Consider the following 16048-nt stretch of genomic DNA (forward strand, 5'->3'; position numbering starts at 1 on the left):
CAGCCAGATTCCTAGCTATGGTTAGGCTATGCATTCTTAGCTAAACGCTATGTACTGAAATCAGTTTTTTGCCCATAACTTATTTATTTGCAAATATACTTCCTTATATTATTATATATTTGTAATCCTCATAAAATTTAGAACAAAGTGGCTATTTTCAAATATTTATAGGCCTATAATTTATACAATTTCATTGAGCGCGAACTTATTTTTTTTTTGAAAATTTTTGAAATTATATATTTTTTACCTAAAAATTTTTTTTTTTTTTTAAATGTTCCTTATGTTTTATATATAATATTGAAGCCCATGATTTTCCAAACAAAATGGTATATAGAACATAAGAATTAACATTGTTTTAAGCTTCTCAGATCCGTTTTAATAAAACCTTGCAAATGCGCCAAAAATAGGTGGACATTAAGGCCTAAACTATGGACACTTGGAGGGTTAATTCCCTAGAATTTTCTTGATTTTTAGGTTCGTTTTTATCACGGTCATCATTTCCTTTACAGACTTCATTGCTTTCACTATTGTCTTCTTGTTGACTGTTGTTATTTACCACCTCACCTGACTGAATTGTGACGCTGGTATTACTATTAGAGAGACTATTCTCACTACAAATGCTGCTTCTTAAATTGACTACATACAATCCCTGACTATTTTTATTACCTTCAAGTATCATTTCATCATTTTTAATGACTTCTACTTTATTTTTAGTGAAGACAACTGTACCACCTTTTTCCGTAATGGCATTTACAGACATTAAATTATTACTAAGTTCTGGTACGTAAGAGACATTATTTAAAATACACTTGTCTGTTTCAATGCTACCAATACCTAGAGAAAAACATTGACTGGTTTTTCTTAGCGACTGATATTTCCTGTTTGAACTCTTTTAGGTTATTTAAAATATTACTGCAGTTGGTCATATGGTTTGGGGTGCAACCACTGTCAACAACAAAAGCCTTGTTAACTTCTTTTACTTCATTTATATGCTTAGGCATACTTGTAGTACAGGCAAAATAGATAAAAATTCACAAAAAAAAACAAAAAAATTAGTTGGGATGAAACTTTGGTTTTAACTTCGTTTTACCAATAGAAGTCAAAATCCGATGAGTCCCTAACAGTCCCGATGGGGGAACATGGTTTTTAGGGGGCGGGGAGGGGGGATTTTGATATAATTCATTATTCACGATTTGAAGTAATTTAGGAAGTCGTTTTTAAGGTTAGTATACACGGTGAATCGATAGGAACCATATTTAGGTCGATAGAACCACCTCCATAAGAGATTTAGCATATTGGTACATGTTTAGTTGTTATTTTTTCTAGGAGGGGTAGGGGGAATTTTAAATAATTTATGATTTTTGACTTATGACTTGTTGGGTGTCGTTTTCAATGGATTTCTACATGCCAAATAGAATGGAACCACTATTTTGTCGATATAACTACATTATTAACAGATTTGGAGTGATATCTAAAATAAAATAAATGTTTGTGCACAAAATGAATTATTTAATATTCAAACATAAAAAATAAAAAAAATAACTTAGCATCAAGTATTAATTGAATGAGTTCATTTTTGCAATAAATTCAATTTTCCCCATTATAAAAAATACCCCTGCCGCAGCAAACCTGCAGACCAAGCGAATTTCCATTTATCTGGCAGGATTTCTACAAAAATTTATCCTTGAAACTGTCCGATTTAGTTCCTATTTAAATAACATTTTTTTAAATTAATAATTAGGTTTGCTGCTACAGGGATATAATGGGGGTCGTTTTTATTAAAATCTTAAAATATCCTTCAGCAAGTCAAAGAAATACTTTCTAAGTTACAACGAGGTTTTTAGCGAATTTCCTACATAGGGAATAAGCTATTACCGTAGGTCTCATGGTAAGACCTAGACCCGGGACCAATTTACTTTTTTGTTTTGAGGCCCCCAGAAGTCAAAAACACCATCCTTTCAAATTCATATACATATGTGTCCATTTAGCGTGATACCTCGAGCACAAATTATCCAATTTTGATGTAATTTGGTACAAACGTGTAAACCTAAATTTATTCGAACGAGTTTGCAAACCAGCATGATTGGACTATGGGAACAGGGGTTTATGGGGATTTTTATGGGGGGAAAATTGGGGTTTCCCATTTTGACCACATGAACAAAGAATTTCACAATTTCTTTCCAAACTACTTTCTTCAGCTTAAAAGATTAAATTGTTTAATTTATGCCTGGTTGTACGCCTAACGGTTCAAATCAAATCAAATCAAATTATCTTTATTCACATTTTACATACATGAATAGTGTCAACGCATACACAATTGGTTATACAACTTAATCTAAAAGACTGAACCATACAATTTTACAATTATTTAAGAATGTAAAGCTAATTCATTTTTGATTTAGAAACTCATCTATACTATAAGGAGCCAGATTAATTAAAAATGATTTTAATTTCTTTAAAACATTGGGTTTGTTTTGATCTTTTTTTAGTAAGGCAGACAAACTTCTTATGAATAAATTGCCAAATACGTTTCAAATAAGTTTCAGCCGATGATGACTTTTTACAGTAAGATTTTTCCACCTTGTGCTGTATTTATTGGATACACCAGTGTTTTTATATTTATAAACATGCTGAATAGTTTTAATAATATACAAACCATACACTGTAAAAATTTTCATTCCATCATTACATTGTAAAAAAAAGTACTTTAATTTTTTTTTTATTAAATAAGTTTCTTTTATTTACTTTCCGTAAAAATAAAAAAAAATTTCACCGACTTCTTATCCTTATAGATTCTTATCCTTTAAGGTTAAGGAGATAATTTAAAAAAATGTAAATTAAAAATTCCCATGTTATTCTAATGGAAAATAAATAAACTATTCCCTTGTTTGTGGATATATTTAAACAAATTTGGCAATTTTGTTTATTGTATACTAAAGCTATCAACATTTCAATAAAAACAACCCCTATTACCTCCCCTGTAGCAGCAAACCTAATGACTCATTAAAATTATTGTTATTTAAATAGAAAATAAATAGTAATCCTGTCAGGTAAATGCAAATTTGCTTGGTCTGCAGGTTTGCTGCGAGGGGGTATTTTATTATAATAGGAGAAATTAAATTTATTAAAAAAATTAACTCATTCAATTAATACTTGATGTTAAGTTGATTTTTTATTTTTTATATTTGAATATTAAATAATTCATTTTGTGCACAAACATTTATTTTATTTTAGATATCACTCCAAATCTGTTAATAATGTAGTTATATCGACAAAATAGTGGTTCCATTCTATTTGGCATGTAGAAATCCATTGAAAACGACACCCAACAAGTCATAAGTCAAAAATCATAAATTATTTAAAATTCCCCCTACCCCTCCTAGAAAAAATAACAACTAAACATGTACCAATATGCTAAATCTCTTATGGAGGTGGTTCTATCGACCTAAATATGGTTCCTATCGATTCACCGTGTATACAAACCTTAAAAACGACTTCCTAAATTACTTCAAATCGTGAATAATGAATTATATCAAAATTCCCCCTCCCCACCCCCTAAAAACCATGTTCCCCCATCGGGACTGTTAGGGACTCATCGGATCTTGACTTCTATTGGTAAAACGAAGTTAAAACCAAAGTTTCATCCCTGAACTAATTTTTTCATTTTTATTTAGTATTTTTCCTGTACTATTGTTTCAAGGATTAGGCCTACCTGTTCCTCCTTAACCTTGGTCAGAAAAACAGTTTTATGGGTGTTTTTAGGATCTTTGTTATTGTTATTTTTACTAGACCTATCTCTAAAAAAACAATTCTTAGTATCATGGTTACTTTTCTTACAAATAGTACACATCATTGGCCTATTTTCCTTAACTTTATTTTTAAGATAACAGTTTGACTCATAATGGTTATTCTTTTTACAAAAAGAGCAAAACTTTTTACCAGGACAATTCTTTTGGATGTGACCTATCTTTTGACAAGTGAAACATTTTACATTATTAGGCTTATTATATTTAGTCATACCTTGTTCATATTGAGTAGAGCTAGCTTTAAAAACTGTACTTTCATTACCACTACTGCTGTCCATAGATTTCATCTTACTTTCCTCTTGAACAAGTCAAGCTTTCAGATTTTCGAGTGTCCTTTCCGTAGCTGATGTCGAGTCCCAGGCACTGTTGAAATGTCTGAAGCTTTCTGGTAGTATCGTCAGGATCTTTGTTATCACCATTGTGTCATCTATTTTCTGGTCGAGTTGGTTTAGTTTATAAGTTAGGTTCTGTATTAGGCAAAGGTTACTCATCATATCAATTTCTCTATTGTACTTGAAGTTGTAAAAGTCCTGAAGTAATGCACATTTTTGGGTTTCAGTATCTTTTTGAAAAAGTCTTTTTAGTGTTTGAAACATTTCATGGGCGTTTTTACAAGTTAAAATATGAGGTTTAATTTGGTTATCAATTGTTAGCAATATATAATGTTGAGCCTTGGCATCCTTTACCTTCCACTTTTTTATTTTTGATGCATCATCACCTTGTTCATCTAAGGTTTCAGTTCCGTTTACTACATCCATCAGTTCTCGTGCTTTGAACAACACACTAATCTCAAATTCCCACATAGCAAATGTTTCCACGTTTTTAAGTCTTTGAATAGTGTTATAATCATTTTCACTGGTCATTATTAGTAAATGTTGATATACTCACGCTAAGAGACAACTTCAAACTTTGTTCTTCTGGTTTTAGTTTTATGGCATTAATAGCCCTGTTCTTACTTGGTTTTATTTTATGGCATTAGCAGCCCTGGGTGTTAATTTTTAGTTTTATGGCATGAGCAGCCCTGGTTGTTAATTTTTAGTTTTATGGCATGAGCAGCCCTGGGCCCATAACCTGAAAAGTTTTCTTACTTTTTATATTTAAATAAATACTCACTTTTTTACAATTAAACAAAATTATTATTCACAAAACTAACACAAGATTCTTAAACACATTTTACACATAGTTTATTTCACACCATTTAATTGTTATATTGTTATTCTAATAAGTTCATTACAGCTGTTCTTTTTCTAGTAAAGGCAGGCTTAAACAAACATTTTATTTTTATATTATATTTAACACGTACGTCATACTCACAGTGTATGGGTGAATGCCAGGGCAATCCTTGTACAAGTCACTGCTGAAAACAGATTCACACACAGGTTTTATCTCATTTGATTTGACATTAGGAATCTCAGGGTTATGAGCAAACAATGAAGAGACATGTTGAGTCTGGCTTTGCTTCGTGTCTTGGTTTGATCTTTTCCTTTTCTTTGTATATTTTTCATCTTCATTGTCTATCGCAGAAGTGTCATCTTTGAAACGTTTGTTTTTCTTTTTCCCAATTTTTCCTTCAGTTTTCTGTAAAAAATTAGTAAGTTAGGTACCGTAGTTAGAAAAAACTAGTGTTAAATTGCAGAAGCAAATAAGTGGATTCTACGGCGATGTGATAAAAAATGTATCCAACCAAGTTAAGTTAGGTCTAATTTAAAATTAAGTTAACTTCAAGTTCAAAATATTATTGTAGGAAATAAAAATGTATCCTAACTGGTCCAGTACCGGTACCTGATCATTTTCACGGAAATAAAGCATTCCATTTCACCTATCCTATTCTTAACTAGGCCTAAACTAAGTTAGGTAGCCTATAGCACAGAAAACATACTAGCCTACTATAACCCAGAATGCCAACCGCATGGTAAAAAGCATTAAGTGTTAAGTGTGTTGAGAGAGAGCTTTGCCTGTCAATTCGTTCAGCGCCACCAATTGTAACACTGTTGCAACGCTGGTGGCACTGCCTACGAATTGACAGGCAAAGCTCTCTCAAAACACTTAATGCTTTTTACCATGCAGTTGGCATTCTGGGTTATAGTAGTATGTTTTCTGTGCCTATAGGGCCTATAACTTGTATTACCTTTGTCTGTCTTTGCTGTTCACATTAAGGTATCCAACTAGTTTCCTTCGAGACCAAGAGTGCAAGTGCAAATCTAAGACCAATACCGTACATTCATTAACTCCATCCACTGCTATTCTAGCTATTCCCATCCCTACTAGTCTCGTCATTGTAGTTAAATCGTGATTTAAGTAAAGGAAACTCTACTGCTAAACAAGAATCATGGACAGTGATTATGTTTCTATGGGAAGAGGGGTACAATTCCGCAGGAAACCTGTGACATATTAGCCTATTGGATTAAATATCGATGTTTTTAAATGGCCTTAGTGTCGAAACCTGGTATAAGTTATTAATAAATAATTTTATGCTTAAAAGAGTAGGCCTTCTCAATTTATATTAATGTTTAAACTTACATTAGGGCCTATATATAAAAGCCATATTAGGCCTACTCTGTTTTTCCATAATGATTTTAAGTTAGCCAAATTTGGTTTGAAATTAATCAAATTGTTAAGTTACCATAAAGATAACTTAAAGGCCTTACTTAAATAAAAACAACAACAAAACATAATAAGGTTTTTTGTTTATTTTATCCTCAATTTGTAGGCCTAGACGCCTAAAAATGGTTTTTAGACGTAGGCCTACAAATTAAGTATAAAATAAACAAACATCTTCGTTTTGTTATTGTTTTTATTTTAAATCCAAGAAGTTTAAAGTGGTAAAATAAAGTAAGTTATTTGTAACTGACAATCTCACATATCACCTTTGGGAATAAGTTAACCCTAAGTTATAGAGACGTGAAGTTTAAGTTGTCGGGTCGGGTCAGGATCCGTTTCTCATTTTCTAAAGGCAATTAGGTACCGTACGGTACCAAATTACCCTATTCCCTGATTTGTAGATTATTATGTTTGCTTCTAGTATTAGTGCAGTAGAAATAGGGTTTGAGGTGGAACTAATTGCAACAGAAATTATTCCAGTTAGAAATGGTAGGTAATACACTTATAAAAAACATACTAAAAATATACATTTGTACTGTTACGCAAAATACGGTTTTTTGGTCGCCATTTAAAAAAAGTGTAAAATTTTAAATTATTGTAAAAAATCTGGTTTAGTATCAAATTATAGAACTTTTCATGCTGGAAAAGAATATAATGGTTGAATTTAAAATATACTGTTAACAGTGATGCACTATGGGCGAAAAAAGGTGCATTTAAAAACGTGGCATTTGAAAAGTTTTGTATTTATAAGTTATTTTATACTTTTAAAATTTTTTTTTTTCATTTTTGACCCTTAAAACGTAAAATTTCCCAATTTCTCTCTAGATCTTTTTAAAGAGATTAAAAAACAAATAGTTAAGTATATCAAAGGGGTTTTGTACGATTATTGGTAACGGGGAAATTCAAAAAATTGGAAATTTAAAATCCACATGTTATTTTTATGGAGAATATGGTAAAAAGTGGTAGTTTCCTTGCTTATGGATATATTTTGATAAAACTTTGAAGATTTATTTGCTTTATACTAAACAATTAATATTTTACTAAAAACACACTTAATTGGTTTCCTTGTAGCAGCAAACCTTGGTACTCGTTTCGTTAAACCTAATGTTATTTATTTAATAGACTAGCAACAGAGCCCATTGTGGTTAAATTATTGCAACGGTCTCTAGTGAAATAATGGTTATCAAATCCATACACCACTTTACTCACTAATATTTGGTACATATTAAGCTCATAACATTAGAATCACACACTTAACATAAGAAACACACTTAAAACACAAATGCAAATTGTTAACAACAATATTTAATCAAAGAAAATTTAATTAAATAACAATATAAAAATAAGCTGTTAAATTATCAACTCATTTTTCGTATGGTTTGATTATGCATACTGGTAAATCAATTATTGCCGTCTATAAAAATAATTGGTTTTTCTTTTCCGAGTCGGGTTAGCTCTTCTACCAGACCGATTTTCATAATTTTGGCCTTAAGCCGGGTTTACACTATGTAGCTAAACCTGCTACATTGCAGATTTGTGTAACATCTAGCAATGTTATATAAAATTTGCTAGAAGTAGAAAAAGTAACTTTACAAAAGTGCTATATAACACTGCTATATGTAGCAGATCCTGCTATATATAGCTAAAATTGTGCTATCCATCGGGAGTCGGTAAATATCAAAAGAAATACGTGCTACATCTAACATTGCCATATGTAGCAATGATATACATATATTTTTCGTCTAGCATCTGCTATATGTAGCGCTGAACGGTTTTGCTCAGCGATCTTTGTTTACAATGGAAGGACTGGAAACGGAAAGTGGCAGTGCCTAGGATCGGGATGATATTATCGGGGCTATTGGTATTATAAACTTAATTGAACTGTTCCGTGGACAACCGGCGTTGTGATCATACGTATAACGTTTTTGAAGTTACCGTCACCTTATTTAGCGTTTTAATTATGGATTGTCAGGGTATTCATCATCATTAAGGTCCCGTAATAAATCTGCTACACTGTACTTATTTCTCGAAGCAAGAAGCGGTCAAACCTAAAACTTGCTAAAATCTTCGCTACTGTCTGTCTCTCTCTCTGACTTCCAAGATCACCACGATAGCTGCCACGAACAATGTCTCTTCAGCGCACATTTCGATACGGAATGCGAATGAGGTTGTGCTACATATAACATATAGCACGAGCACCAGAATCACTAAAATTTTTTGAAAATTTTTCATACAGCAAAAGTTATAAAGCAATGTTATATAGCAAAAGTTATATAGCAGGTTTTGCTACATAGTGTAGGCCTAAATCCGGCTTTTAAACTAAAGCTAAGGACGCACCATAGATTTGCTATTAAGCACCAGCACTCATTTTGACGTATATTTTAAGTTATGCACAAACTGCCTTCCTGTAAATTACTTACGGGAGTTAAATTTGTTTTTTCGAGTTCGTTTGGCTCTTCTACCGGACCGATTTTCATAATTTTGGTTTCAAAGCTATGCAAGCACATATTTGTCATCATTAATCTATCAAATGTATTACCATACGAAAACAATTAAATTGGATTTCTTTTCAATTTAAAAAATGTATTCTAGCAGTTACATTATCCTATATGTTTTTATCTAAAAATCTTCAGTGAAATACCAGATTCCATTGGAATTATAGATATCAGACGTACCTAAAGCATAGGTACTGCTAAATCATAAACGACCCAAATTGTTTAAAAATGGAGTTATCTATCATCGATTTATAGTTAAAAAGATCTTGCTTGCAACCTCAACAGTACCTAGGCTAACTGTCCACGTTGACGGGTTTCACCTAGCAAATCTTAAAAAATCAAACTTTCATAATTATTTGAAAATCTACAAGAATTGCTTTCCAATGACCCATTACTTAATAAAATCGGTCCAGTAGAACTCTAGATTTAGTTGTACAAAGATTTTTAAAACTGAATTACTAGATTTAATTGAAAATCAATTAAGACAAATGGAAATTCGTTTAGTCTGCAGGTTTGCTGCGGCGGGGGTATTTTGTACTACGATCGTATTTTTAAATAGTGTTTATAACCACTATTATAACATTTTTCAGCATTAAATTTTCTATAACTTGATACCCAAAAAGTTATTTTTATGAATATTAAAATGTTGACACTTTTTCAAGATGGCGGCCAAAAAACGTATTTTGCGCCACAGTACGGATGTATATTTTTAGTATATTGATTAGAAGCATACTACCTACCATTCACAGCCAGAATCATTTCTGTTGCAATTAGTTCCACCTTAAGCTATATTTTCGATTATTTCTACTGCACTATATACCTAAATTTGTTTATAATTTATTGATGTTTTAACTTAACTTGGTTATGTTTGTTTTGTTAACTTACAACAATATATCTATATATTTAATATGCTAGGCATATTTTTGTCATAATCGTTTTGGAGTGGCGGTGCTACCGATCACCATGTCCCAGGTGTCGTTAGAAAGGTCTTAGCATGTAGTTTTGCCATCAAACAAAAAAACTTAGGAATTTCATCAGGGCTCTGCCTCAGTGGCCTTTAAAGTTCCCATGTTATTCTTAGGGATAAAATGTTTGTTTACATTTGTACAGATGAATACTTTGAAATTGACACTAATATTTGAAACACCTGGTTACTAAAATTTTGCACAAAATCAAAACATAACCAAAAAAACCTTCGACATAATGGAGACTATAAGACGTTGACCAGGACGGCCAATAGGAGAAGGCCGACGAACTTTAACTGGTAGACGCGAACAAAATACAAATAATACTATTGTTGTTGATAGCCAAATACAGCAAGCACCCTTCCGTGTTGGGTTTAAGTGTGCTCTCCAGCAGCTGCCTTAAGATTTCACATTCAATTTAGGACTGTTGGATAATCGCTGGATAAGCTGTTGATTTTGGAAGACAAGGAGGCAGGTAGGACTACATCCCAAACAGAAGAAAGGAGATATTAGATGAGTGGCAATGCGTTAAGAGCAGAGTGTTTTATGTTAACTTTTTAAAGGTAAACATTCAGATATATAAATAACATCAGAAAGAGACTGGAACAAGATTGGGAGATGGCCCATTATGAAACACAGTTTGTCACAGGACATGGAAAATTTCTAGGCAAATTTGTGAAGATTTCACATGGTAGAAGATTTCACATGATAGAAGATTTCACATGGTAGAAGATTTCACATGGTAGAAGAGGAAGTACCGTATGTAGATGTGGAGAAATAAAAACCACGAGTCACGTACTTAAATAAATTGTTCACTTCAGGAGACAAATAGGAGAGAACAGGAAGAAGTCTAGGATAAGATAGGTCTAGATGAGAAAATAAAATATGATGAGTGACAAGGAAACAGTTGAGACGTTTAGAAAAGCAGCTAGGTAAATTGCTCAATTGTTTAGATATTTGGATTGGAAATGAAAATATTTTAGAAGCAATTTAACTTAAGTTACGGTACATTGAACGATTGAACCAAATTAAAAATCAATAAGCAGTATATACCTAAATAGACCTTTCGATATCCAATACAATAGTATATCGTAGGTTCTATGTGGAATCTACGATATCGTAGGTTCTATGCGGAATCTACGATATCGTAGGTTCTATGCGGAACTAACTTATACCCAACAATTTTGGATAGGCTACCTACCTAGACCTCCCTAAATCAGGAGCAGGACAGGACTGACTTTATCCGGCCTACTTTATAAAAATGAAACTATGAGTACCTATACCAGTATGTTTAATCTATGATAATACATAAATCATGCATGAACTGGAAATCTATTGGTTATACCTTGTAGGCCCTAAAGGTGAATTTCGACTGTTTAATTCGATATATCGTTTGGTTGGTTAGGTTAGGTTAACCTTACCTAACTAACCAAACGATATATCGAATAATCGATGTATCGATCGATATTTTCAGTCGGTTGTTTTTGCCAACAGATATGGAAGTGTACCCCTAATAATAATAATGCTTAAGGCAAAAGCCTACCTTAGTAAAGTTTTCTTCTGCTGAATAACCAGTCCCTATGTTTAGAGTCAAAGAGTCCACAACGGCGGACATACTTTACTTTGGGTAAAACCACGGTAAAACTTAGTAACTACGAATTAATCAATTAGCGTTTTATTTTTGATAGAATACAAAGTATAACATATTCAAAAATGTTACTTAGTTTAAGTGCAAGGTTTTATATTCATAACCATAACCTAAAGGTAAAGATTTTGTTGACACCACCAAATCCCACATGTAGAAGAATAGAAGAATAGAATGGATGTCTGTCGTCTACTACTCGTCTGTCTGTCTGTAATTTGGTGAATCTCACTCAACGACAAGTGGCAGGTTGTAGCAGGTTGTAGTTTTGTACCATGCAACTCCAAGCTATTAAATGTTGTTTGATTTGATATAGCATTGATTATCACATGGTTGAGTTTTCTTCAGTATTTTTAATGACAACAATTTACCATAAACATTGTTGATTGGATTAAAATAAAATTAACGTACTCCAATCTACTATAAATTCAGTTTACTATCACAGCACTATATCGGTATATCAGTTTCAATGCTGCTTTATACATTACTGTAATAATTAATTTTCCATACTGAGTATTGATTTCCGTCCAGTAAGTCTGGACTGGTTAGATTTTAAATTTAATTGTCGACGTTTTCTCCAAATATGAGGTTTCCATGTTTGCTTTGAATCTAAATGGATACCAAAATACATCTAAAGTATTTTTAGCCTCGTCCTCCGGAAGTTGCGGATTATTTATTGTGACAGGAGGGCAAACATTTCGATTTAGAGTAAATAAGTCAATAAGTCATTTATTTGGCAAATTAACAAATACAATTTGCATAAGCTTTTGTCAATAGACTGAATACAACCATAGAATAGATAAAACATACTACCCATTATGTTTTATCTATGATACAACTTTGGCAACTCAAAATGTATACCTTTATAACGGGTGGTCGATAAAAATTGCTAACATTTTGTTTTGTGACAGCACTGACAGCTCAGCTAATTCATCGGTTAGAGAGATGATTTGAATGGTTCCTTAATAGCATATTTTTGTAATTATAAGTTGTCCAAATTATTCAACATATATCTATGGAAGTGGCGTAAAAAATTAATAATGTTTACATTTTTTTGTTTTTTGCAATTGAAGTAATAAACAAAAACAACGCTATGTAACAATTAATTACAGTTTATTTATTAAAACTCAAAGAAATTCATGAATTTGAGTTTTGACATCTGAATTATTATTTGAGTTTTATTAAACTACTGTAATTGTTATTTTACACAGTAAAAAACCAACAGTACACAGTAACACAGTACATTACAGTAATTGTTATTTTACTGTATTTGTTATTTTTTAATTGTTATTTCTTTTGCGCTGTTTTTTTTTAATTACTAACTTCACACCCTCAAATAAACATTTTATAGATTTTGCACATTATTTATTTTTTATGCCACCTACATTAGACAAGTAGAATTAGTTTGAACAACTTAAAATTTAAAATACCCCCGCCGCAGCAAACCTGCAGACTAAGCAAATTTCCATTTGACTGATTTGATTTACACTGAAATTTCTACTTAAAAATATAACATTTATTCCCAATTTAAATAGAATTAGTTTAACAAGTACTTAGGTTTGCTGCATCAGGGAGGGTAAAACTGTTTTTTTTTTTGTAAAATGTTAATAGTTAGTAAGAAATAAAAACATTTTCCAAATTTGATCAAAATATGCTCATAAACAAGCAAACTACAACAGTTTACTTATTCTCCATAAGAATAACATGGGAATTTTAAATTTACAATTTTTTGGAATTTTCTCCGGAACCATTAGGCGCATAATAACGCTTCAATATACTAAATTATTTTTTTTTTTAAGCTCTACAAAATGGTTTTGAAAGAAATTGCTAAATTTGATGTTTTTTGGGTAAAAAATGGGAAAACCTATTTTTACCCCATAAAACCCCCCGTAAACCCCCGTTCACATGGTCCGATCATGCTGGATCGCGAACTCGTTCGAATAAACGTAGGTTTACACGTTTGTACCAAATTTCATTAAATCGGATCATTTTTGCTCGAGTTATCGTGCTAACGGACACATATATATATATGAATTTGAACGGATGGTGTTTTTGGCCTCTAGGGACCCCAAAACAAACAAAAAAATCGGTCCTGCGTCCAGGTCTTACCATGAGTACTACGGTAATAGCTTATTCCCTCCCTATATGGGAAATTCGCCAAAAACATCTATCAACATCTATCAACAACATCTATCAGATGTTTCACTGCCAAGCGAGCTCACCCCCCACAATATACACTATATAGTAATAAACATTATTTAAAAGAAGTAAAATAAAACCTAACCGTTACAATGCTATATTAATTAAGGAACCATTCAATGCAAAAATCTTCTCTCAAGTCCATGAAATAGTTGAGATGTGACAAAACAAAATGTTAGCGGTTATTATATGGACCACCCGTTACAATAAATAAAATAGAAAATAAAAAAACCTTTAATTTCTCTTGAATCTAAGGTAGCTAATGAGTAGCCCGATTAAAAGTTTGATTCCGTAGTACAAGAGGTGATGTTTAAAAAAGGAAGTGGAGTGAATTGGGAATCGCGGAGCACAAGGGATACATACAGGAATGAGAGCTAGTTGACATGAAACTTGAAAAGATTTTGCCTGACAAATTACAGCGTCTCAAGGATGTAGATGGAGGGGATTTTTTATATTCCAGATGAGCTGAAAACCCCTTGCAAGAATGGCCACGTGGGAGAGAGAAAATGGTTCTTACTGCGTTCTTCTGAAGCCTAAACAAGAAGAGTGTTCTTTGATTTTCAAGCAGCCGACACACTGAGCGCTAAAGCTGAGGTTCTGAGGATATTAGGGTTAGCACCGCAGCATCTGCTGGTGAGCTTCCTGATGATATTACTCGGTACAGATAATATGGCTGCAGATGCCCTGACTAGACTAGCGTATGTTCTTCAATCCAAAATCAAGAAAAACTGTTGATTGATTTACATGCGAATCTATGTCAACCAGGTGTTACACGTTTGTACCACTGGGTTCGGAGTAAAAACTTACCCTACTCGATTGATGAAATCAGACGAATAACAAACTCCTGCAATGTGTGTGCTGCTGTGAAGCCTAGATTCTTCAAACACAAAGGGATTTTGATTAAAGACACTTCTGCATTTGAACGGCTGAATATCGATTTCAAAGGCCCGCTGCCTTCATCAAGTCGAAACCATTACTTATTAGTAATAGTAGACGAGTTTTCACGGTTCCCTTTTGCTTTCCCGTGTTCAGACATGTCATCGTCAACAGTTAAGTTGAAAATACATTATTTTCTACTTTTGGGGTTCCTAGTTACATACGTTCGGACAGAGGAACATCATTTCTGAGCCAAGACTTAAAAAGCTACTTGAACTCACTTGGAATCTCAACTGATAGAACCACTGCGTACAATCCAGTAGGTATAATGGGCAAGTTGAAAGGTATGGCATTCTATGGAAAACAATTGAAATCACTTAACTTAGAAATAAACCAATGGAAGACAGTTTTAGAGGATGCCCTCAGCTCAGTGAGATCATTACTTTGCACACCCACAAATGAAACTCCTCACATGCGTATGTTCTTACATCCACGTAGATCTGGGAACAATTGTGTTTCAGCTCCTTCATGGCTTCTCAATTCCGGCCCTGTTTACTTGAAGAAATTCAATCGTACGTCCAAGTATATGCCACTTGTTGAAGAGGTCCAACTTCTTCACGGGAATGCCGAGTATGCTCATGTTAAGTTGCCTGATGGAAGAGAAACTACCTACACGTCATCATGCTCCGGTTGGTGAGTACCAAACCGACATAGAGCAAACCGATATTTTGAGAATTATGAAAATACTCTATTACCCACTTCACTTCTCAACCTGAACCTGAATACTTTCCTAGTCCATCATCAACACAGAATCAAGAAGATGAAATGAATACTACTGCCGAGAATTTACAACCTAGACAAGAAGCTTCTAGAGGAGAGAGCCATAACACATATTAAAGAAGAAGTTTCAGAAGCAGAAGACCTCCTAATTATTAAAATGACTACGTTCATTAACATTAGGGAGGAAGAATGTAGTAAAAAAACACGTGTCTTCAATTCTTTTATTATTGTTTTCTTGTGTTTGTAAACAAATCCATTATAATTCAATGTTGTACGGTATTGTTCAAGTTATTAAAAACTTTTCTAAAGGTGATAAAAGTTAATTTATTCTTACTCTCATTACAGTGGACCTCACAAAGAATAAGTAAATCGGTCCCGGGTCCAGGTCTTACCATGAGACCTACGGTAATAGCTTATTCATATGGGAAATTTCCTAAAATTGAGTGCTGTAAAAACATTTTAACTCTATCCAGTGTGTACAGTGTGTTTTAAAACACTTGCTTCCTTATTTAAAAACTGCAATAGAAAGAAATATGTAGGTTACAGGAATCATCTATTGACGCAGGCCCGTTTTTGACCCTGTCAGCGCCCTAGGCACATCTAATAGTAGCGCCCCTTTGCAATATATATATAACAGGGTGTCCACCGACCGGGAAATCCGGGAATCATGCGGGGGATTTTTGA

The 16048-nt window shown here is 33.0% G+C and overlaps 1 protein-coding gene across 1 annotated transcript in view; it reads right to left on the reverse strand.

Annotated features, from left to right (window-relative positions):
• LOC128992304 (probable ATP-dependent RNA helicase DDX31) overlaps positions 1 to 11642 on the reverse strand; it is a 79088-nt gene extending 67446 nt beyond the window's left edge. Inside the window, exons 1-2 of the mRNA XM_054415803.1 lie at positions 11411 to 11642; positions 5121 to 5384 (exon numbers count right to left, since the gene is read on the reverse strand). Coding sequence (XP_054271778.1) covers positions 5121 to 5384; positions 11411 to 11482 — 336 coding nt within the window. The 5' untranslated portion in view covers positions 11483 to 11642. The remainder of the gene's footprint in view (positions 1 to 5120; positions 5385 to 11410) is intronic.
• Positions 11643 to 16048: the final 4406 nt, after the last annotated feature.

This window comes from Macrosteles quadrilineatus, unplaced genomic scaffold (assembly GCF_028750875.1).
Source record: "Macrosteles quadrilineatus isolate MER2022 unplaced genomic scaffold, UCM_ALF_1.0 Scaffold_4__1_contigs__length_99947679, whole genome shotgun sequence".
NCBI classification, from domain to species: domain Eukaryota; kingdom Metazoa; phylum Arthropoda; class Insecta; order Hemiptera; family Cicadellidae; genus Macrosteles; species Macrosteles quadrilineatus.